Source organism: Arvicanthis niloticus, chromosome 24, assembly GCF_011762505.2.
Source record: "Arvicanthis niloticus isolate mArvNil1 chromosome 24, mArvNil1.pat.X, whole genome shotgun sequence".
NCBI lineage: Eukaryota > Metazoa > Chordata > Mammalia > Rodentia > Muridae > Arvicanthis > Arvicanthis niloticus.
Window position 1 is genome coordinate 14,627,807 of NC_133432.1, and position 24,840 is coordinate 14,652,646.

At 44.5% G+C, this 24,840-nt stretch overlaps 1 protein-coding gene across 1 annotated transcript; it reads left to right on the forward strand.

Moving 5' to 3' along the window:
• The first annotated feature begins 6,670 nt into the window (after nucleotides 1-6,670).
• On the forward strand, nucleotides 6,671-23,771 carry Denr (density regulated re-initiation and release factor). Its single transcript, XM_076922859.1, has 8 exons — nucleotides 6,671-6,806; nucleotides 7,510-7,624; nucleotides 12,473-12,492; nucleotides 13,852-13,936; nucleotides 18,564-18,647; nucleotides 21,016-21,132; nucleotides 23,123-23,262; nucleotides 23,374-23,771. The coding sequence occupies exons 2-8, from the start codon at nucleotides 7,519-7,521 to the stop codon at nucleotides 23,416-23,418; spliced, it is 597 nt and encodes a 198-aa protein (XP_076778974.1). The 5' UTR covers nucleotides 6,671-6,806; nucleotides 7,510-7,518; the 3' UTR covers nucleotides 23,419-23,771.
• The last annotated feature ends 1,069 nt before the right edge of the window (nucleotides 23,772-24,840 follow it).

Sequence of the window (24,840 nt, forward strand, 5' to 3'; positions counted from 1 at the left end):
GAGTGTTTGTCTTTCAAAAGAAGCCCAGGATGGAGAAAGGCAAGCGCCCATAAGGCTATCGTTAGCATGGTGATTAGCATAATACCATAGTCACTATAAGTGACTCTATTCTTAGATTTTTAGACTCGGTCCTTGTGGTTACAAGATGACAGTTATATTTTCTGCTTTATGTATACGATCGATCCAGTCAAAAAGCAGGGAGCAGAGGTGAAGCTTTTTTTTATGCAGTCTTGCCGTATTATCTGGGAAGGGTTACATTATTAAAAAAAAAAAAAATTGAGGGCTGAAGAAATGGCTCAGTGGGTAAGGGCACCTGCCACCAAGCTGGGTGACTGTCTCTCAGTCTTCAGTACCTACGTGGTGGCATGAGAGACCCAAACCTCTCTGACCATTACAGGCACCTTGTGACATGCAGGTGTGTGTGCAGGCCTGTACACACAGACATAAATAATGTGATCATTTTTATTTAAAAATTATGCAATTAAAAAAAAAAAACCCTGAGATTCTCACCAGGTGGTGGTGGTAGTGGTGGTGGCAGTGGCGGTAGCGGTGACAGTGGCCCTGGTGAGACACGCACACCTTTGATCCCAGCACTGAAAAGTAGAGGGAGGCAGATCTCTGAGTTCAAAGTCAACTTGGTCTACAGAGTGAGTTCCAGGACAGCCAGGGCTACACAGAGAAACCCTGTCTCGAAAAACCAAAAAAAAAAAAAAAAAAAAAAAAAAAAAAAAAAAAAAAAAAAAAAAAAAAAAAAAAAAAAAAACAAAACAAAAAAAACCAAAAAAAAAAACCCCCACAGACAAGCAGTGGTGATACATGCCTTTAATCCCAGCACACAGGCAGATGTCTGTGAGTGTGAGGCCAGCCTGGTCTACAGAGTAAGTTCTAGGACAGCCAGGGCTACACCGAGAAACCCTATCTTGAAAAACCAAACCAAACCGAAACCATGATTTGTCCAAGTATAAAATGTATGTTACAAGAATTTTATTTCTCTCCTTATTTAACAGGGTATTTATTGGTTTACAATTCTGCAAGGCTCCGCCCAACAGCTACCTAGCAACAGCTTGTGTCTCTGCCTGCCAAGTGTGAGCCAAGCCTATAAGAAGACTGCTCATTACTGCACCCTCTCTTCACCTTCTTCACTCTCTCTCTCCATCTTCTTTGTCTTTCTGTTCCCATGTGTTCCTGGCCAACCTTTCTTCCTCTCTTCCTTTCTTTCTCTCTTTCTTTCTGGCCTTCTCCCCCACCTTTTTTTCTATCTTTGTGTCTTTCCAGATCCTCTTCCCTTCCCCCCAATAAACTCCCTTTATACTAGGTCTGTAGCATGGCATGATTCCTCAGCGAGACACCTTAGCCATTCCTCCAGGTATTCCTTCCCCTGCCCCCACCCCCGCTGTAATTACCCCAGATTATACCACCTTATAAAACACAACACAAGGAAAGATGCTAATGCCTAGCTTAAAGAGAATTCTACACAAAGTAAGTTGAGTGCATCTCCATGGACCAGTGTTCGCCTGGAATCCCCAACTTTGATCTCCAGCACCAAATAAAAAACGATTGAGCTTGTCTTAGTTAAGGTTACTACTGCTGCGATGAGACACCTTGACCTAGGCAACTCGTCGAGGAAAGGGTGTATCTGGCTTATGATTTAATCATCGCTGTTTATCATCAAAGGAAGTCAGGACAGGAACTCAAAACAGGGCAGGAGCTGGTGCAGAGGCAAGGAGGGGTGCTGCTTACTGACTTACTCAGCCTGCTCTCTTATAGATCTTGGGACCACCAGCCCAGGGATAGCGATACTCAAAATGGACTGTATACACCACTGAGAGAGAAGAGTAATTGTCAGTCCCACCCAGCTATGAACGCTGCAAGCTCCAACACCGACGAGCCTGGCAAGGTATGTGCACAGGTGCTACAGTGACCTGAGCGTTATGGGAGTAACAGTCACCGTGATTGAACTGAAGAGCAGCTCAGTGAAATGGAACCCATGCTTGACACAGTCACTGAGGTCAAGAACCTGTGCTAGAGGTATCATGGACCCTGGGGAAAACTGTTAGCATGTTGTCTTAGGCAGGCTGTGCCCCACAGTTACCTGGCAACATCCAGGTGTGCCTGACTCACTATAAAAGGGGCTGCTTGCCCCTCCTCTCTCTTTAGCTCTCTGCCTTCTTGCTCTCACTCTGTCCTCTCATTCCTCCCCCCCCATACCCCTCCCCCTCCCTCTCCACGTGCTCTTGGCCTGGCCTCTACTCTCTGCCTTTCTCTGTCTCTACTACCCTCTCAACTCCCCTTCCCATGGCCTAAATAAACTATTCTATACTATAGTGTCATCGTGTGGTTGGTGCCTCAGGGGGAAGGGATGCCTCAGCACGGCCCACAGAGACAGCCCCTTAACCCACACCTGACTACACATCCACAAAACGTTCCTTCCCTCCTTATCTTTTTATAAACACAACAAAACCCTACTACTGTTATCCTGCTGAATGAACTTAACAATTACACGACTTCTAATGACTTAATTCTACATGAACAGGTCAGCGCCTCGGTCAGCACTCATTGCAGTAGATGGCAGTCAGCAGAGACCCCACGACTGGAGAATGGGCAGAAAAATGAGACCTCAGAATGCTCACTCCAATATGGATTGATTCATCACGTTCCTCTGCTCAAGGCTGGGGGATCTACGTGCAAGATGCCGGAAAAAGATTTGCAAGAACCAGAGGTAGTGGTTAGCTTCAAGGAAATAGCATTTTCCAGATCCAACAGGGCAGACGCACATATAAACTTACAGAGAGTGTGACAGTGTACAAGACCTGCACAAGCTCAAGCCGACAAAATTCAAGCTCAGAGGAAGGGTGCTGGGCACTGAGTCCCACTCCTCGCTAAGGAGCTCTTGGGATTTAATTGCTGCTGGGAGAGGAAAGTCAATTTTCTTCAATGTTGTTGAAATTATTAATCCCAATCCAGGGTTTCTACCCTTTCTGTGATCATTCTGTTCCCGGGTAAAAGACACACGTTCTTTATATTTACAACAAGCCTTAAATAGCACAAGAGTTGGGCAGATATCTATCCTTTGTGTTATTAGAATCTTTTTCCTACTGCTAACTCTCAGTTATTACTTACTATATGTTTCATCTGGGCTGCTCTTAACTCCAATTGGCTGGCCCTTATGGCCACGTTCTTATGGCTCACCTAACACATGGCAGCGTCTCCTTCCTTCCTTCACCTTCTTCTCACCTCATGGTTCTCCTCCAACACCAGGCCCAGGAATCCTGAACCTCACCTATGTTTCTTTAGCCCAGCTATTGGTTGTTGGCATCTTTATTTACCTATCAGAAATAACTTGGGGACAGGGTCACACAGCATCACTTGGGTCTATGTGTGGACTCTAGGTCTCAAGGGTTCGCACATAGCATTAGAATAGACAGCAAGACTTCAATGGAGAGATGGTGCCTGGTATAGTGATGACACTTCCAGGCAGGTCTGAAGTTCAAGATCAACACTTGATGTTTTGTTTTGTGGTTTTGATTGTGTGTGTGTGTGTGTGTGTGTGTGTGTGAGAGAGAGAGAGAGAGAGAGAGAGAGAGAGAGAGAGAGAGAGAGGAACAAATATAAAATTTGTAAGGTGCTGAGGTAAGGGGAATTCCCAATTAAAAGCATACTCTTAAAAATATCAACAAATAAAAAAAAGTGATAAAAATATCAACAAATAAATAAACACAAAATACACCAAAGCACAAACAAAAAAACCAATGTGTGTGTGTATACACACAACAATATTTATAGCACAGGCTATCAGAAAGGCTGAGATGAATTTCAATATAAGTGAGAAACCATCTGATATTGAAACACAGAGGCTCAAACCCAGCTTTTCCAGCTGAGACGCCTTTGCATATGTGTGGACAGGAGCCAGTTCTGCTAGCATCAGTGCTATGCAATCGAGAGACACCAAAGCTGTACAAGATGGGGGTGGCAAGGAAGACACGCTAGGACCAGATCGGTCAGGATTTTTTTTTTTTTTCTTTTGGCACAAGGTATTACTATGCAGCTCTGGTTGTCTTGGTACTCACGATGTAGACCAGGCTGGCCTTGAACTCACAGAGATCTGCCGGTCTCTGCCTCTGCATCTTGAGTGCTGGGATTAAAGGTATGTGCTACCAGGACCAAGCTATTTAATTTTTTTTTTTAAAGCGTATATGAACACAAAGATGCCGAAGTAGATAGCTGTTATTTTCTTTAAAGGCCTATTTTTATTAATGTGTATAAAATACAAATTTGGGTTTTAGTGCCAAGTGTCCAGCTGAAAACCAAGACCACCATGTAAGCGTGCAAAGCAAACGAGGATGGAATTCTGCAAACTGGTTTCATGTGGGATGAAACTGGTGAGTGGGCGTGGCCACACGGATGTGAGCTAGAGGCTAGGTGGGTGGGGCATCAGGGGCATCAGAGTTCCTGGCAGTGGAATCTCCAAAAGTGAAGAAGGAGGCGAGGGGTAGGGGTGAAGTTCGGGGACACGTGACATGGCAGTTACCGCCAGATAAGTTGCTCAGGGTGAAAGAGGATCTTCATGTCTCCAGTTCCGCAGCACAGGGATTATAAACACGCAACAGCACATCGGCTCTACATAGTTGTCTGTTTGTCTTGTTTATTGTGTTTTATATGGTTGAAAATGCATGGAGGTCAGAGGACAGCTCTGTGGTTCTCTCCTCCCACCTTCACATGGGTTCCAAGGACGGAACTCTCAGGCTGCTAGGTTGTGTGGCCAATCCTCTGCTCACTAAGCTATGTCTACAGTCTCCAGGCCTGGCTCTGGACATGGACCCTAGCAATCTAATTTAGACCTTCATGTTTACCAACTGGGCCACGCCCCAAGCCCTGCATCACAGTGTGCTTTTCTTTTTCCTTCTGTTATTTTTTTTGTTTTGTGTTTTGTGTTTGTTTTTAGCATAGGTCTTACTGCCTTGAGTGACCTCAAACTCATCAATCCTTCAGTTTCCGCTGTCTAAATGCTGAAACTACAGGCATATGCTACCAGGTCTGGGTAAAATATGTATGTGTGTATGATTTATTTATTGTATTTTTTAAGACAGGGTTTATCTGTGTAGCTCTGGCTAACCTGGAACTTGCTCTGTAGATCAGGTTAGCTTCAAACTCAGAAATCCACCTGTCTCTGCCTCCTGAGTGTTGGAATTAGAGCTACATACCACCATGACCACCATGCTTAGCAAAATGTACATTTTAGCTCTGTGATGTGTGTGTGTGTGTGTTTCCAGTCTGTGTGAACCCAGAGCCTTGTACACTCAAGGCAAATGCCTATGGCTGAGCTACAGGCTAGCCACTTTGAACTTTGTAGACCAGGTTGGCCTCAGAGATTGCCCTGCCTCTGCTGTAATGACCCGCTCTGTTCCGCAGGTCAGGGTCTAGCAAGAGAGAGAGTGGGGGGAAGAAGGGGAAGAGGCACGAAGAATAGAGACAAGCCAGAGGGTCTGTAGTCAAGTCTCCTTTACTGTCTCCACCACACACACATACCACTACACCTACTACTACTACACCACACCCTTACAAGGAAATCCTGGGTATTTTATAAGCGCAAACAGGAGAACACAGGTGAAAACACTTTACCACATGCACCATACAGCTGGGGTCACTAAACAGCAAAACAAGCTATGTGGGATAAACAAGATATTTATCAGAGTTGCTTCAGCTGTTGTAGGCTGTTGAAAAACAAGTCTCTATCAGGGTATATGGTTCCAGATGGCTGCAACGTTGATAGCTGCTTTCTAGCCGCTTTCTGCTTGAAGTTGGCTCCCAACACTCTGCCTCCCAAGTGCTGGGATTAGGGCTGGGCCTGTAACTCAAGGCAGAGAACTTGCCTAGCCTTGACAAAGCCCTGGATTCAATTCCCTGTACCAAAAGAAAGTTGCTGGAGTGGGGCCATATGTTGGGTAGCTTAGTTCATGCAGGTGATTCAGAGCCCTGAGCTCTGAAAGTGTCCCAGTGTTATTCCTGTTTCACAAGGGGGACTTGGGCTGAGTATGCAGATGAAGGGATTTCCCCAAAATAAAAACAAGGAAGCAAAATTTAGAGAAGGACGTGTGTGGTTAAAACCAGAAATCCTGGGACGGGATGGAAAAATTCCAGCTTATAGAACACGTAGAAGGTGAAATATGCACATGGGAGCATATGGAAACTGTTGTCAGCCCGATGATATAAATTCGAACAGTAATTAATATGAGCTTTGCACGAGTAATTCCTATTTAGGGAATCGTAATGAAATAAGACCCAATGTCTCATCGAGCCATAATCTCTCCGCCGAGGGGTGACTTATGCACCAGGGTAGTGATTAGTCGGTACTCTAGGATGTAGCCCAGACACTGGGGCAAGGCTGTCCACATCACTAACAGGGAGTCACCTGTGACTCAAGAACCTCTGCGCCAGTCCAGTCCACGCCTCACTGCGAAGGAACACCCGGAGCCAGTCGCTCGTCCTTGCCAATAGGTAGCGAGCGCCCCCTACTGGCCGTCTGCCTCTACGCAACTCAGTCCCATTCCCCTTCACTTCCTTCGACCCCACCCCACCCCCGCCCAACGCAGGGCGCATGCTCCTCTCTCTTTGCTCCGCCCACCCAGGGCACGCAGGTTTCTCGCGACATCCGCCTAGCGGCTGCCGGGATATCGCGATAAAGGCTTATTGTCTCGCGCGAGCGTGCCTAGCAGACGGATTTCGGGCAGCTGTGGCCGGGAAGAGGAGTTGCATGTGTCGCTTCAGCTGGCGGGAGCGGAGGCGGCGGGGGCTGTGCGACCGGCTGGGTAACGAGCGCTCGCGCTGCTGCGGCGTCTGAGGAGCTGGTGGAGCGTCTGAGGGCAACCGAGGCGCCGCCTGAAGGAAGGGGGCCGGGCCGAGCGTCTCCACGCCCGCCCACATGGGGGCCTCCTGTGGCGTCCCCGGGATCTCCCCTTAGCCTCAGCCCTCCTGCGGGCGACCTGTCCTTTTCCTAGTCCTGTCTCGATTTTATCTCCCCGGGCTGTGGCACTCCCATTCTCGTCCCTGGCTTGGTCTCTTTTCGGTATTTTGCTGTCGCCGCACCTTGCATTCTGGGCACCTCGAGTGACTCGTCCCAGTCGTGCCAAGATGTCTATAGCCTTTAACTGCAGTTTGCATCCCTCCCACATCAGCCTCAGACCTGCCCCGTCTCTATTGAGGTCGCCCACCCCAACTATTTCCCCCCACTGCTTCCTCTTTTCCTCTGATGTTCCCCCTTGCCCCTCACCCCAACTCTTAGCCTTCATGGCCCATTTATTCTTGCTTCCCTGTAAACCCGTGGAGCCAGGTAGATGAGTCTCCAGTTGATCATTAGTGAAGCTAACGAGATTCGTGATTCTTTTTAATAGAGTCAAAACGGCTTCGGTGTTCAGGGATATACATAGTGAAAAGCTAAGACTGCAGTGCACCCCAATGCTGCTTTTGGGGGTCGAGCTCCCGGATAGTGAAGTTGTGTCATTTTGTTCCCAGGTTTGTGAGATGGCTACTGACATTTCTGAATCCAGCGGTGCGGATTGCAAAGGTGATACGAAGAACAGTGCCAAGTTAGATGCGGACTACCCTCTTCGAGTCCTCTATTGTGGAGGCAAGTGTCGGAACGACTTGCTCACTGATTTTTATACCTAATGTTGCTAGTTTCACATTTGGTCCTGTTACCTCCGCCGACGGGTTTGGTGGATTCTTGGTTGAAGGGGATGGTGGGATTAGTGAGGACCCATGGGTTAATAGATACTCCTTCTTTTCCTGTGTCATTTGGGTCTTGCTTCCTGGCCTGGAGGAGTTTACTGTCGAGTCGGAATAGGGATATACAAGTAGGTGATCCTATCCTGATGGGTGCTGCTTTGTTAAGAAGAGCTTCTTGGAAGATACGGAGTCTTAAGGGATGGTGAAAGATGGAAGAAGGGAATCTTAAAGGAAGTGAAATGTTAGGAGGAAGGGGCGGGGCCTGGAGATGTTGCTTAGTGGCTCAGCACTTGTCCAGAAAGTTCAAAGCCTCTAGGTTCAGTCCCAGTACTGGAGTGAGGACGGGTCTGGGGGGAGCTTGATGTCTGACTAGAATCTTGGGTGGGTTCCCCCCCCATTACATTTTAATTTCATTTGTGCTTGTGTGTGTACTTGTGCTGTAATCCATGTGTGGACGTCGAGGACCTCAGGTGGCCCTTAGTTCTGTCTACTGTGTGGATCCTGGGAATTGAACTGTGGTCCTCAGGCTTGGCGTCATGAGCCCCTTGAGCAGTGTTCAATGCTTACAGCACAGGGAGGCTGCTGGTTAAAGAGTAGATGAGAAGATGAGGTCGGAATGACGTGTAGTACGACAGTCCTGGGAAAGTCTGGTTTGAATAATAAGATTGGGTTTTATGTGTGCATACGTGGTTGTGTGTGCATGGCATGCCAGAGGTTGGTGTTGGGTGACTCCCTGGCTCGCTGTGTTGTGTCATTTCTTAGGAAAGCTCTCTCACTGCCTCTGGCACACACTAACGAGCTGAACTAGCTGGCTTGAAGGCCCTGTGGATTCTCGGCCTCCCCAGTGTCGGGACTGTGGTCCTGTGCCTCTCTGCACAGGTGTTATGTGGATACTGAGGTTGCTGGGAGGTCCTGACTCAGTCTTTAGCCTTATGTGCCAAGTACTTTATTGAATAAGACTAAAGCATCTCCAGATTCCGCCCCCCCCCCCCCCCCCCCCAGACAAAGCCTTTTTATGCAGCCATGGCTGTCCTGGAACTCACTCTGTAAAACAGGTTGGCCGCAAACTCAAAGCTGGCCTTGATGAAGTTGATGGTGGCTGTGTAGTCTTGACTGAAGTACAGGTCATTATCAATACTAGCCATTGACACCAGTTTCCTGGACATAGAAGCCAAGATGGTGCCAGTGTCCTTTTTGGTGGAGATGAAATAAACCAGTACAAAGCTATAGCAGCCTGCCTTATATGAGGAGTGCAGTTCTTGTAACCTCTCAGTGTAAGGATGGAGGCCAGCTTGGGCTACAGAGTCCAACCATATCTTTAAAAAAAAAAAAAAAAAAAAAAAAAAAAAGTGGAGCACACCTTTAGTGCCCGCACCCAAGAGGCAGAGGCAGGCAGATCTCTGAGTTTGAGACCTTGCTCGCTTGCTGTTTATGATTTTTTTTTAATGTGTATAAATGGGTGTTTGCTTATGTGTATGTCTGTGCACTACTTGAGAGTCTGGCACACACAGAGCCAGAAGAAGGCATTGAATCCTTTAGAACTGAAGTTATAGATGGTTGTGAGTCATTATATCAGTTCTGGGAATCAAAACCCTGTCCTCTGGAAAAGGAGCTCATGTTCTTAACCACCGAGTCGTGACTCTACCCCTGGATTTGCTCTGTTTCTGTTTATGGTGTACGTCCCTGTCTGCGTGAGTGGTGTTTGTACTCTTCCACACTACACTGCTTTTCCAGCCCATTTGTGTCACCTGAAAAAAGGTATTCTTTAGTTTGTTTTTTGTTTTTGAGCTAGGGTTTACTATAGAACTTTGTCTGGCCAAGAACTCAGTGTACTCTAGGCTGGCCTCTGCTTCCCAGCTGTTGGTATTAAAGGTGTGAACCACTACCCTCTGCTAGATTTAAGGGAGTGGGGGGAAAGGCATGTAGCCCAGTCTATCCTTGAACTTTTGACCATCTTGTTCTGCCTACTGAACACTGGCTTTAGCTTTGTGCCACTGTGTCCAGTTTATGGAGTGTTAGGGGTCAAGCCTGGGGTTTCATGGGTTAGAGAAACAATAAACTGATCTACAGTCCTAGACCTTATGCATGTCACCTCTAAGGTTACTTTTGATAGGGTGACACAATTGATTCTGTCCCGCTAATGAGCAGTTTCTGATCTTTTGTTGTTGCTTTTATTTTAATTTTATTCTTTTGTGTATGTGAGTGTAGAGCTCAGGACAACTTTTGAGAGTTAATTCTCCCTCTGTTGGGGAATTCAGTAATTGAACTCAGGTAATCAGGCTTAGACTGACTGCAAGTGTCTTTACCTGCCAAATCGTTCTGTTCCCAGTCTCTAGCCTTATTGAGAAACGTTTGCTTTTTTTCATTTCCCTCCCTAAGTTTTATACTGGTATTAAAGATTCTAAGGGAAGGGGTGCTTCTAACTCCCAGGGAGTGGGGGAGCTCCATGTATAAGAAACACTTGGGAGGAGTGGGCTCACTTGTAAAGGAGATTGCTACCAAGCCTGATGGCCTAAGTTCAGTCCTTGGAACCCACATGAGGAGAGCATCACTGAGGAAATAGAAAACACTAAGTTGGTGATACTGATACAACTATAAATTAGGAGTTGAGGAATGGAAGGGTCTCTGTGAAGAGTGCATAAGGAAGTGACAGTCGAATGGGGCTCTGTGTTCAGCCTTGGGTCATAGGTGTTACATGATAGTTTGCTGTGAAACAACAGTTTTTGCTGATGGCCTATGTGAGTCAATGATATGCTGTGTTTTCTGTGGCCCCAGGCTTAGTAAACTAGGCCTGTAGGGCAGAGGCTACCAAGAGATACAGTTAGAGTTCTGCGCCAGCATGTTTCAGTGATGGGCTTCATTAGCTAGCTTGGTAAGAAAGTACAATGACATTCCTAATAGGGTCCATATCATAGTGAACCAGTAATTGATATGGTATATCTGCATATGGTGCTGCGATAGATTCTAGGAAGGACTGGAAAACAGCCAGGCTCTGCCTGTTCTCTACATGTAACTTACATTGAGTGTAGTTGTTAGTATTGTGTGGGGTCGGGGTGTACAGGTGTAATTGGTAGCAGAGGGAAACGAGAAATACACATCTGGGACAGTCCCAGTGGGACAGTCACATTGGTGGTGTGGAGGGGAGAGGATCTTCTAGTTGTAGAGAGTTGGAGGAGACTGTGGGGTGAGCATAGTCGGTAGGAATCGGAGGGAAGGTAGAATTCAAGCAGGGACAGAAGAAAGAGCAGATGGGCCACACCAAAGAACAGGAAGAGAGTGGGAATTTAGATTTGCGGGTATTGCAGTGTGCTTAATAATATGGAACTTTGAAGTATGAGCAGAAAATTGAGACAGTGGGGTCTGGGACCAGAGTGTGGGGACTTGGTTCTGAGCTGCTGTAGGTCACTGAAGGTTTTTGAGCACAGAAGCTGTGTTCTCACGTAGCTTCACATCTGGCAACAGGGTAAAAATTGGAGGAAGCAAGCTTAGTGACCGACCAGCCTGTGGTAGAAAGAGTTGGTCAGAATTAAGTGAGGTTTAGGAGAATAGTGTAGTGACACATGGTGTTATGTACCTATAGTCCCAGCTGCTCGGGAGACTGAGGCAAGATCATTAGAGACCAGGAATTCCAGGCTAGCCTGGGCAGTAGTGTTATGTGGCCTTGTCTCTGTCTTGTATGTCTTTCTTTCTCTATTTTAATTTTTGAGTCTGTGTGTGTTCATGCTGCATTGTGGGTGCTCACAGATCCCAGAAGAGGGTGTCAGGTCTCCTGGAGCTAGAGTTACAGATGGTTGTGAGCCGCTGATGTAGGTGCTGGCAACTAAACTCCCGTCTTTACAAGAGCAGCAGGGATGCTGAAGTGCTGTGCCACCTCTCCAGCCCCTGGAGAGAGAGAGAGAGGAGTTAAGGATCCTGGTCTCATCTCTCAGTGAGAGACTTAGCAGGGATTTACAGGACACCTTGAGTTGATTTAGAAAACATGTTTTAGCTGGGCAGTGGTGGTGCATGCCTTTAATCCCAGCACTTGGGAGGTAGAGGCAGGCAGATTTCTGAGTTCGAGGCCAGCCTGGTCTACAGAGTGAGTTCCAGGACAGCCAGGGCTACACAGAGAAACCCTGTCTCGAAAAACAACAACAACAAAAAAAAAAAAAAAAACCAAAAAAAAAAAAAAAAAAAAAGAAAAGAAAAAAGAAAACATGTTTTATGCTTCTGCTCTGTGCCATTGTGTTTCATTCAGAGAAATGGGTCATATGCAATTGTCTTGAGGAAGCTCTCATCCTAACTAAAGACTGACACTGTACAGATGAGTTAGAAAATACTAAAAGCTTGATACTGTCTTTAGATCAAAATGTCAGAATACTGTCATTTGAAATAATCATGTACTTTTATCTCGGAAACCTGCAGAGCAGTATTTGAAAAGTGGTGGAGGAAATTGTGAAGGTGACAAGCTTGGGCGTGTGTGTAAGCTCGGCACCCAAGAGCTGGAGGCAGCAAAGTCTTGACGTTTGAAGCTAGCATGTGCTTCCATCTGGTACTCAGAAGTCTCGGAGTGTTAAGAGAGGGAAAACCTCAAGTAGAATATTTGATTGAGAAGTAGAAGAGGTGGTGACACAGGTGACTTTAAATAAAAAGGAGAAAGATGAAAAGCTACAGGGGGAAGAAGTGAAGCAAGCACTCTGTTAGCTGGAAAGTGGTCAGGAGGCCCATGTTCCCATGGTTCTAACCTCTCGTCTTTTTTCTCCATCTCTAGTCTGTTCATTACCAACAGAGGTAAGTCCCGCTCCGTGGGTTTGTTGTTACTGTTGTCTTTTTTCTGCATGATGTTAGAGCTGATCTAAGAACTGCTGTTTTTCATTTCCTATCGTTTGATAGTGTTTCAGCTTTTTATCAGAATAAACAAAGTATCAGAATACTTTGTATGTACGTGTGCATGTGTGTGTGTAACGTGTTTCACAGTGCACTTGTACGGGTCAGAGGACAACTTGAAGGAGTCAGTTCTCTCCTTTCCTGTGAGTTCCTAGAATCAAAGTCAAACAAGCTTGGTGGCAAGCACATGAACTCACTGAGCCATATTGCTGATCCTGGAAAATAATTTTCTGTCTTATCAATTAGACTTTTGAGTTATACATGCACTCTGTTACTTGCTTGGTTTTTTTTAGTTAGGGTTTTAGCCAGGTTTAATGGTGTGCACCTTTAAACCTTTAATCCCAGCACTCAGGAGGAAGAGGCAAGTGGATTTCTTGTTTGAGGCCAGCCTCAAGAACAGAATGAGTTCCAGGACAATCAGTACTACACAGAGAAACGATCTCAACCAAAAATGAATGAATGTTGGAGGGTCTTATTGTGTTGCCCAGAGTATCCTTGAACTCATGTGTTCAAACATCCTCCTGCCTCAGCCTCCTAAGTAGCTGTGACTACAGATGTCCTTTTTTTTTTAAGAGATTGAGTTACGTATTTGTGTTGCCTCTGTGAGTTATGTATATTGTGTGTGCACAGTGCCCTTAGGTCAAAGAAGGCATTGGAGTCACTGGAACTGGAGTTAGAGATGGCTGAGAGCTGACTCGTGGGTGCCAGGACCTGAAGGTCCTCTGCAAGAGCAGTAAAGTCTCTTAACTGCTGAGGACCTCTTGGCTGAGTTTTAGATTTCTGTGTGGAATTCATGAGTAGTCAGATGATGGAAGCTAAGACTCCATGCTTAAGGAGAGGAGAACGAGGAGTAGTGACTGTGTAAGACTTTCCTTCAGTCAAGCTCTGTGGACAAGTCAGGAAAAAAAAATGAGGGCCAGTGCTTTTGTTTGTGACTCCCTGCCTTCCTTCTTGTTCTCAGACGAGGTGGCCTCACTGTGTGGTTTATGACTGACCTCTTGATGGAGAAGTAAACAGCTGCTCCAAGGGGGCCTGTTCTGAGATTCTGTTTCTTATGGGATATTTCCCACTTGAATTTTAGATTTCCTGAGGATGAGTCAGGTGAGGCTGAGGAGTTAGATATATAGGCCTCCCTGGCTACATAGACAGAAAGAGTGTAGCTTATTATTCTCCGTGCAGGGAGTATATGGGATGGTTTGTGATGAAATTGTATTGATTGAAATGTGTGATTTCTCACCTGATTGTTCTTTCCTTCTCTTGTAGTACTGTGAATATATGCCTGATGTTGCCAAGTGTAGACAATGGCTAGAGAAGAACTTTCCAGATGAGTTTGCAAAGCTTACTGTAGGTATGGACTTGGTCTCTTTTTGAACATCATTTTGTTTTTAAGCTAGAATTGTATTGAACAAATACAAGTGGGTATTTTAAACATAAGAAACTTTAGCTGAGGGGCTGAAGAGAGATGGCTCAGCAGTTAAAAGTACTGAGTTCAATTCCCAGCAACCACAGGGTGGCTCACAACCATCTGTAATGGATCTGGTGTGTGTCTGAAGACAGCTACGGTGTACTCATATACATAAAACAAATACATCTTAAAAACAAAAACAACAATGAAGAAAGTTTAGCTGGACCTAGTGGTGAAGGCCTCCTGCCCCAGTTGTATGGTAGCCTGTGGTTGGACAGTGATGTCAAGGCCAGCCGGGTAACAAGAGACCCCGTCCTTTAAAGGAAAAACAGACTGGTAGATGTAGCTTAGTGGCAGGGTGTCTACTTAGTATGTGCAGGGCCCTGGTTCAATTCTTAGTCCTAACAAGAATATATGAACGTCTTACAGAATATTGTGAAATGTCACCAATCTCAGTTCACTTTAAAACTATTTAAATTCTGAGATAAGGTAGATATGTATCAGCTGATATAAGAGTGACTGATTTAGGGCCAAATACATTCACAGTTTTAATTTGTCTTTTTGAGACAGGGTCTCACTGTGTAGCCTTAGCTGGCATTGAACTCACAGAGATTCACCTGCCTCTTTCTGGAGTGCTAGGATTAAAGGCATATTCCATCAAAATTGGGTATATTTACATTTATTATATATTACATATATATGTATATATATGCTGTATGCTATTTGAGGGTCTGAGGACAAATCAGTGGGAACGAGGTCTTGAAGGGGAAACAAGTCAGTAGTATACAGATAGTGGTAAGCAGGAATGGGGAAGTGAGAATTGTTTCAATCTGGCAAGATGGCCTGGGGGTAAAGGTGCTTGCTGCAGAAACCTGGGGACCTGCATTTCCCTGGAATCCACAGAGAGCTGAAAGGAGAGATCCAACTCTACAGTTGTCCTCTAATCTACACATACACATGCATGCGTGCGCACACATACATAAATAAGTGTAAAAATATATTTGGGAAAGTTGGGTGTCGGGTAGACGCCTGTCATCTTAAGTCACTGAGGTGAGATCATACCAGACAGCCGTGCAGATTCATGGCCAGTCATAACCAGAGAGTAGGTGACCAGGGTGACTTAGTGACACTTTGTTTCTGTGATGGTGATGACAGCTTGACTGAGAATGTCATCAGTGGTGGAAGGCGGTAAGAACTGGTCAGAGAACTGTTTTGAACAGACCGTTGCTGTGAGGAAGGGGCCATGGAGGGCATAGTCAGGTATCTCAGAGTGGGGTTGGTGCTGCTGGGGTGTCACAGACAGGACAGATCTCTTAGCTCCTTTGATGGCCTCTCATAAGATGGGTAAAATAAAGATAGCAGGAACAAGAAAACATCTAGACTGGAAACAGGCCTGTTCCATTCCAGTTCGTCCCATGTTGCCCCTTTTTGCTACTCAGTTTTCATATTATTTCCACGAAGCAAAAACCCTTGTCCTTGGCAAGGCCTTTGGAGTAATAGCCACTTACTTAGTCACTCTTCCTTGGAAAAGAACACTTGAGCCTGGTCTCGTAATTAGCCCTGTCACCTGCCTAGACCGTGATTGTGACTTGGAGAGGGATGCAGGAGAAGCGTGTCTCATCCAGGACCAGATGTTAACAAGAGCAGTATGTTAAGATTCTACACTGACAATGAAACAATTGGAACTGGCTCATTCTGTGAGTGCTCTCTTGTCTGGAGAGTCAGTAAAAACAGTTTTACACGGAGTAGAAGAATGCTACCAGTGTGAGGGAGGACGGCTGTCAACAGGCTGACAAAATAGAGGGGACTCTAGGGACTCCTTACCCCACCAGCAGAGGCTTCTCAGACTACAGCTGCCTGTGAAGTTACGTCACCTTTACTCTGGCCTTGCTGCAGAAGTGGCTGCAAGATCTCTGTCCGTTTAGGAACAGACTTGGGCAACGAGGAGGAGGAGGAAGGAATAATTGAAGAGAATGAGGCAGAGGGAAAGAAGCAAGGTGAAGTGGGCTTAGATGTTCCTTTACTAAAGTGCTTCAGCTCCAGCTGTGAGGGGCCACGAGTGTGCATCTGCTGCACAGAAAGGTGAGGTGCTTGCTTACAGGATGAATCCTGGGAAGCACTTGGTCTGAAATTAGGTGTCTGACTGGCAGAACTCTGAGGAAGATGAGGACTCATGAGTGAACTACTGTTTGGTTTGTGGAGCAGCAAGTGAGCTTTATAATTTAGGTACTTTTAGTGATAAGTGAGTTGATCATCTTTCTCTTTTTGAGACAGGGTCTCATGTAGCCCATGAGTCACTGTGTATCAAGACTGGCCCCAAGCTCCTTATCTGTCTACTCCCTCTCCCCACATCATGGGACACAGGGACATGCCACCATGCCTCTGGCTAAATATGATTCCTTCCCAGTTGGCTGCAAAACTGGTTTTCTTTCATGAACATTAACACTTAGATTGAGTTCTTTCTGTTTCATCCCTGCATTTCTTAACTGTAGCCATCATGTTAATAACAAGTTGTTTATACTGTATTTTTGTTTCTATCTTAATGAGACAGGTTCTGTTTTTTTGTTTTGGAGACCATCTTACCATAACTCTGTCTGGCCAGAACTTGATAAATGTTTTTTTAAAAAGAGAGAAAAGAACATTTCCTTTTTTATTAATACTTTTGTATGTCTCTGTGTGTAGGTCAGAGGACAATTTGTGGAAGCTGTGCTGGCCACTATGCAGATTCCAGGGAGCAAATTCACGTTGTTAAGCAAGTGCCTTATCCAATGAGCCATCTCAACGGCCCTGTTTTGTTTTGTTTCAAGACAGATTTCATGTAGACCAGGTTGGCCTTAAACTTGCTATGCAGCTGAGGGTGTCCTTGAACTTTGTATTTGTATGTGTGTGTGTGGTTTTTTTTTTTTTATTCCTTCTGACAGTTGAAGAAAAGCTTATTGAGGGGACATGGGAAGAAACCCACAGATGCAGTAGACACACAGACACACACACACACTGTCAGCAGTACAGGGTGGGGACTGCTTACTTGCGTAATTTTGGGTTGGTCAGTTTGAAGAAAGCAAGGATGATTGGTTGGCCCAGAACTGTTGTGAGCTATGTCCTGAGCAGGCCTTGAACTTATTGAGCCAGTCCACCAGCAGCGGGCTACTAGTGGGAGACAAAGCCTACAAAACCTTTGTTTTAAGTTGCTGGGCTTTTATCTCAAGTCTGGAGGGTGAGGAGGAAGCTAGACGTCTTGGAGATATGCCACCTTTATTACGTAGCCCATGGCATCTTTTCCCTTTCTGTCTGTCTACCACAGTCTGCCCAACTCCTAACTTCTTCCCTTCTCTCAGAGGTCACCCTAACTGCTCTTAAGGACTCAGGGAGGAGGATGTGGGGAGTAGCCCCAGTATCTCAGAGGGGAGTCTGTCTAAGGTGCCACAGTAAAAGTTTACCAGTGGCAATGATCTAGGGCATAAGACCCCCATTTGGTGATGGTGTGTATCTTTGGGGCTTGCCATATGAGTGAGGTAGCATTGTACCATAAAATGTGAGGCTATTAGTAGTGCTGTAAATCCCACTGAGAGTGTAGTTGGGAAAATAGCTGGGGCAGTTTTCCTATTAGAGGAAGAGAACCATCTAAGGAATCTTTGGCAGGCTTTGTGTCAATTTGAGACTGATGGTTTTTCTGCCACCATTGTCTGTCTACCATAAGACACTATGGAGGAAGCCATTTGTCATCTTTAAGAGTTCAAGGAATAAACTGGCATGGTGGTGTACACCTTTAATCCCAGCTCTTAGGAGGCAGAAGGCAGTGGATCCCTGAGTTTAAGGCCAGCTATATCTGCATTACGAGTTGAAAACCATCCAAGGCTACACAGGAAAACCTTGTCTCAAAAACCATAACAAGCAAACAAGGAAAAAACCAATTTAAGCTTATGTTGTTCATTGAGTTTCTTTGATTGTAATCTCATAGGGAACATTAAGATACAAGGTTAATGAGGAAAGGTTTTTGACAAATTTTTTAGAATAAGTTTTGTTTAATAAGATGAGGTATAACTTTTGTAGCTGGCAGGACTGTGTAATAGAAACATTAGAATCCTGTAGAAGGCCTATTGGCAGCATTTTACTAGTAAGAGATGCCTCTGTTAGTAGTCCTTAAAAAAAATCCACGATGAGCCCCCCAAAATGATACAGTCTAGAGGTTTTGATCAGGTTTCTTTTTTCTGTCAGTTAAATAATTTAAAAAATGAGAAAAATCTGGCAGCAGTGGAGAAATCTCAAGCATTCCAATCGGTTGTAGGATGGTGTTGATTGGGGTAAGGAAACACCAGCCAGCAGACACACTTGGAAAGCCAAAACACCCAAGCCGTGCACTTCTGATCCTCCTGCCTCTACCTCAGTGCTAAAATTAAATCGATGTGCATTCAAGCCTGTGCCTTTTTTTTTTTTTTCCTTTTTTTTTTCTCTTTCTCTTTCTATCTTTCTCTCTCTCTCTTTCTCTTTCTTTCTTTTGTTCTTTCATTCTTTTTTTTAAATATCAGTATAAAATGATGTTCATGCTCTTGCATTTTATTATTCTATCCAGAAAATTCACCCAAACAAGAAACTGGAATTAGTGAAGGCCAAGGACCAGTAGGGGAAGAGGAGGAGAAGAAAAAACAAAAAAGAGGTAAGTCCTAAACCTAGTTCTGATTTATGCAAACATTCCTTCTCTTTATAGAAGACAGGTGGAGTGAGGAGAGCTGTGAGCTGAAGCACATCTGCTGTTGACTGAGCCAGGCACAGTGGCTCATGCTTGTAATGTTAGTATTTGAGAGACTAAGGCCAGGGGACTGCTGGGAATTCAAGGCCAGCCTCAGCTACATAATGAGACTCTTGTCTATTTAAAAAAAAAAAAAAAAAAAAAAAAGCAAAGCTAACTAGTCATGGTGGGATACCTTTAATCTCAACACTTGAGAGATGGAGGTGGATGGTCTCGGGACAGCCAGGGGTGTGTAGAGCCCTGTGTCAAAGGAGGTGGATGATCTCAGGACAGCCAGGGGTGTGTAGAGTTCCTGTGTCAAAGGAGGTGGATGATCTCAGGACAGCCAGGGGTGTGTAGAGTCCTGTGTCAAAGGAGGAAAACTTACTCAGAATACATGCGAGTCTGCCTTGTGTGCATTCATAGTGCAACCAATTTTCTGTTGAAATAACATGGTACTTATATTAAACTCTGTCCTCTCTAATCCAGTCTTTATGCTGGGGTACCTGTCCCCTGTCCACCTCTTCCTCACTGTTTTGTGACTAAAATCAGCTCATACTTTTTTTTTCACGATTTATTTTTATAAAATATGTATGGGTGTTTTGTCTGTCTGTATATGCACCATGGGCATGCCGTGCCCATGGAAGATAGACAGTAGAGTCACATGCTGTGCCCATGGAAGATAGACAGTAGGAGTCACATCTTTGGAGCTGGAGTCACAGGGGTTGTTGGCAGTCATGTGGGCACTGGGAACCAAACTTGGGGTCGTCTTAGAAGCATCAAGTGTGCTTAACTGCTGAGCTATTTTTCCAGCCTCTTTTAAAGATTTTGCCCTCCTCTATTCTCCCCCGGTGTGACATGGAACCTCAGGCCTTCTACAAGCTACTTCAAGAGAGATCTCTGCCAAGAGTCTATTGCTCCCTTTTCTTCACTGTTTTCATATGTTCTCAGTCAGATGTCTATACTAAAGTGGGCCCTCCTCTCACCCCCACACCTGTCACTCACTCCTATTCCAGCCTGTCTTAACCTGACTTTAAAACCTTACTGAAACTCTTATAAAAGTCAGCAGTGTCTTGGTATTTGCTAAATAGGGAGAACACATGAGCCTTTCTGAAGTGTGGATTTCTCTGGTTTGTCTGTTTGTGTAGACTTCTTTTCTTCCTAGCGTCCCTTAAAAATGACTTCCCAGGCCCTCTCCTAGGTCCTCGTACCCTCTTAACTCTGCTTATTTTCCCAGGATGTATCTGTTACATCTCTAACTTCTGCTACAGTATAGACCTGTCATTCATCTGTACCTGGCCCATGTCAAGCTGGAGATGTGCATGGTCCCCACAGATACCACAAATGAAACACTTCCAAAGTTAAACTGACTGAGTCCTGAATTGATTGTTTGTTTCCCCCTTTTTGGCAGAGGTAGCACAATGATCCTATCATCTAATCTAGAAACCCAGGAGCTGTGCTGGGCTCTGCTGTCTTTAGTCCTAAAGCCTGCCCTTTCTCTTTCTCCTGCTCTTTACTCTGTGACTGGCAGCTGTTGTGGATGCCATATTGGGTTTCTATTTTGATGAGTTTCTGCTGGAGTGAATGCAGGAACTGCATTTGCCTCTCTTTCCACCTTAACTCTCATAGACACACCCTTCACACTACAGCTGACATGATCCCCACAGCTGTGTGTAGTCACACCTTAGCTTGGCTCACACTTTTAATCCCAGCACTCAGGAGACAGAGGCAGGTGGATTTCTGAGTTCCAGGACAGTTCAGGTTATACAGAGTAACCTTGTCTTTTTCAAAACTGTATATATTTATTGTATGTGGAAGGTGGTATCCATGTGTGGGGGTCAGAGGACTATTTGCAGGAGGCAGTTCTTTCCTTGTATCACATGGGTCTGGGTCTGAACTCAGGTCATCAGGCTTAGCAACAAGTACCTTTACGTGATAACAAATTCACAGGCCCATAAGACTTGATCTTACTAAATAGGCCAGGCTGAACTTGAACTGAGTGCTGATACTATAGGCCTGGACCACCAGGTCTGGTTTAATACCCCCACCATCTCTCATTTTAATAGACTATGAGTCTGGGGGATGGTGACTGTGTCCAGTTTATCTTTGCACCCTGTGTCCTTAGTGCAGTGCCCGGCACATACTACGTAGCAGTTGTTAAATGTTTATTGGGTAAGTAGCCTGGGTAATTTTGTATTAGAAAAGAACTTAAAAACAAAGCGGGAGACTCGGTATTGTGTAGTGTCTTATAACTGTGAGGAAGGAAGCAATTGATGTGAGTTCTTTCTTAATGAAGGTGGAAGAGGTCAAATAAAACAGAAGAAGAAGACAGTACCGCAGAAGGTCACGATAGCCAAAATTCCCAGAGCAAAGAAGAAATACGTGACGAGAGTATGTGGCCTTGCAACTTTTGGTGAGTTGAGGTTTAGTTAGTTTCTTTGTTTTCAGCCTCAGAATATAGTGGCTTAGATGTATAATCTGGAATCTGTATCATGATACATCACAGTTCTACTGTCTGCTTGTTTTTGTGGTTTTGGGGGAGCTGCATCCCCAGCTTCTGTATATCTCTATCTGCCCAAAAAATACTAAAGGAGGTTTTGCATTTCTTTCCATTTTTGCTTGTTTTGTTTGTTTTTAAATTTTATTTTATATGTATGGGTATTTCATCTGCATGCATGTCTGCACTGTGTGTCTGCCTGGTGCAAGAGGGTGCCGGATTCTCTGGAACTGGAGTTAAATACAGTTGTGAGCTGCCGTGTGGAGGTGCTTTGAATTAGACCCAGTGCTTCTACAAGAGTAGCCAGTGTTCTTAACCACCGAGCAATCTCTCTCTCTGGCCCTTGTTCTAAAAAAATTTTTAGACAAGATCTTGCTCTGTAGCCCAGGCTAGCCTGAAACTTGCTGTCTAGCTCAGGCAGTCCACCTACCTTATTTTTTGGGTCTTGGGGATAATATGAATGTGGCATGTTCAGCACATTTGGTTTTGTTTTCTGTTTTTGTTGCTTTAAGGTTCTGTTGTACCTTAAAGGTAGGGTTGCCAGGTATGGTGGTACACCCCTTTAATTCCAGCACTCAGGAGGCAGAAGCAGGCATATCCCACTCTGGTCTATATAGGGAGTTCTAGAGCAGCCAGGGCTGCATAGAAAACCTTGCCTCAAAAACAAACAGCAACAAAAACAAAAAAAGAAATGATAAAAAGACTGAGTGAAACTCTAAAGTCTCAGGCTGGCTCTGCTAGTAATGAAGGATGGCCTTGAACTTCTGATCCTCCTGCTTCTACCCCAAATTCTGGTTTCTAGTAGTGTACCCCTGCCTAGTTTATGTAGTCCACTGCTGGAGATTGAAGTGAGGTCTCCTAAAGAGTCCTACTCAAGGACTGTCCAACTCATCTCATCTCCAGCCCTGGGTCTTGCATTTCTAGCTAATTTTAGAATTAACATTAAATCTTTTGTAGAACACACTAGCACATCTCCCCTCCCACCCTTTTTTGGTATTTTTCACTCGGTTTTTGTTTTTGAGATGCTATCTTGCTATGTTGCCTTGGCTGACCTCAAACTACTTGTAAGCTTCTTGAGTATCTGGGGTTGCAGGTATGAACCAGTGCCCAGCTCTTAAGGGATTATTCTTGGATATTTGCATAAAGTGCGGAGGTGTAAATAGAATTTAATACTGCCCAGGACTGTTCCTATTTCTCTACCAGTCTTTTTTGGGGTTTGAAAAATAGCCCATCTCTAGGAATTGATAGTAGAGGTGAGGGAAGTTGGGTAATGGGGCAAAGGTTTGTTGAAGCCCTTCAGTTGCTAGATTTAAACTCTCTACATGGCACAGATCTGTAATCCTGCCACGTGGGAAGCTGAGACAGGAATGAGGTGCAAGGCAGCTGGACTTAGATAGAAGGTTTGGGTCTCTGGTTTCAGTTGCTCTCCTGTAAGGAGCTTACTCATGAGGAACGTGATGCTTGGAAGTAATATATATATATATATTCCTGGATTTTATTTTATTTTATTTTATTTTTTTTTTTGAGACATGGTCTTTCAATGTGGCACTGGATATTCTGGAACTCACTGTGTAGTACAGGCTGGCCTGTAATCCAGAGATCCTCTGCCTCTGCCTGGAATTAAAGATGTGAGTTACCATACCCAGCCATTTTGGTCTTATTGTGTGATGGAACAGCGTGGAGGATGCTGTCTTATGTACTGAGACTGTACTTGTTAAGAGCTCTGCCTATGGCAGTTTTAGTTACTCCTGGGTGTGGGGAGGGGAGCCTGTATTAATACCATTGGTTAAATGGTTTTAAAATGTAGATGAAATTTTAAAATGAAGAAATACCTTTCATTTTACAATTCCAATTATGCTCTCACCCTTTCTTTCTCTAAAACAAAAAAACAAACAAACCAAAACAGAAATTGATCTCAAAGAAGCACAAAGATTTTTTGCTCAGAAATTCTCCTGCGGTGCCTCAGTAACAGGGGAGGATGAGATCATCATTCAGGGAGACTTCACAGATGACATCATTGATGTCATTCAGGAAAAGTGGCCAGAGGTAAGTGCATAGGATGCGTGTACCCATAGATGCAAGGTTTTAAAGCAAGTTACTTCTTTCTTTCTTAATTTTTGCCACAATTCCTGAAGTTCTTTTACCTGTGTCTTACAGGTAGATGATGACAGCATTGAAGACCTTGGAGAAGTGAAGAAGTGATTCTGAAGTCATGTTTCTGACTGTGACCTGAGAGTTGACACGGCCAAACAGAGGAGAGGCCTTTCAGAAATATATACATATGTATATATGTGTGTGTATATATCCTACAGTAAAGCTGTAGACTCCTCGTCCTCGGCGTCCTCACTGTTCTGTACACGGCTGCTTGGTTGGTTGCTTGGTCTTTTTTTTTTTTTTTTTTTTTTAATTGCCAAAGTCGGGGGGGGGGGAGAGAGAGAGAGAGAGAGAGAGAGAGAGAGAGAGAGAGAGAGAGAGAGAGAGAGACTGAGACTCAGACTGTCATGCTTATGCATGAATCTGAATTTAGTCAAATAAAACATTTTGGTCATTTGGTACTGATTTTTTTTTTTTTTTTCTTTTTAACATTTTATCTTAGAAAAGCACTATAAATTGTCCCTCCACTTGGTGCTGTCAGTGGGACCCAGGGCCTTGTGCATGCTGGGCAAGCACTGCCACTTGTTTTTGTGGGAGGTGTTTCTGTTGGTCAGCTTACTGGAAGAAAGCTGAGCAAACTTTTCAAAAGAATTTGTATTTCATTTTCTTACTAGAAGTATGTCCTTGGTCTGTGAGAATCTAATGGACTTTAGTTAGATCAGTTCCTTCATTAACAAAAGTCTACCTGATTGATGTAACAATTGGGTAGGTTTGGGTAGGTTTGCTCAAATCATTCTGGAGATTACTTGGAGTGTGTTAAAAACCTTAGAACCCTGTGCACTGTTGGACCCAGTAACTCACTTCAACACTATCATAAGCTAAGGACAAGTCCTGTACAGAACTCATGGGTGTGGGTGCCAGTCAGTGTTACTCGTGATGTTGGAGGTTATACATAACACAGAATAGTTACAGAAGTGGTGTAGCTTGTGTTAGGACACAGGAATTTTAGGAACCTGCTTGGTGATGTTGATCAGAGTCAGACTGCAAATTTGCTTTTGACATTCATTCTTACTGTTAGGAGTGAAAGATGCTCTGTAAAGCTAGGAATTCTCACCAACTGAAAACAGCATGTATGTTTTCAGGCTATAGTTTGGGAAGTAGCAAACTAACTTACAGAGAAACTAGGGTTTTTGGTTTTTAATTAATTAATTAATTTATTTATTTATTTATTTGGTTTCTTGAGACAGGGTTTCTCTGTGTAACCCTGGCTATCCTGGAACTCACTCTGTAGACCAGGCTGGCCTTGAACTCAGAAATCCGCCTGCCTCTGCCTCCCAAGTGCTGGGATTAAAGGCGTGCGCCACCACTGCCCGTAGAGAAACTAGTTTTAATGAATTGGGTGAACTTAAACTTTGAAAATCAGATGTAAAGTGTGAAAGTCTTTTATCTTTTAAATTGCCTTAAGTGTGGGAACATAGGAATCCAGGCAGTAAAAATAGTAGCATCACTGACACAAGTCATTAATGATTC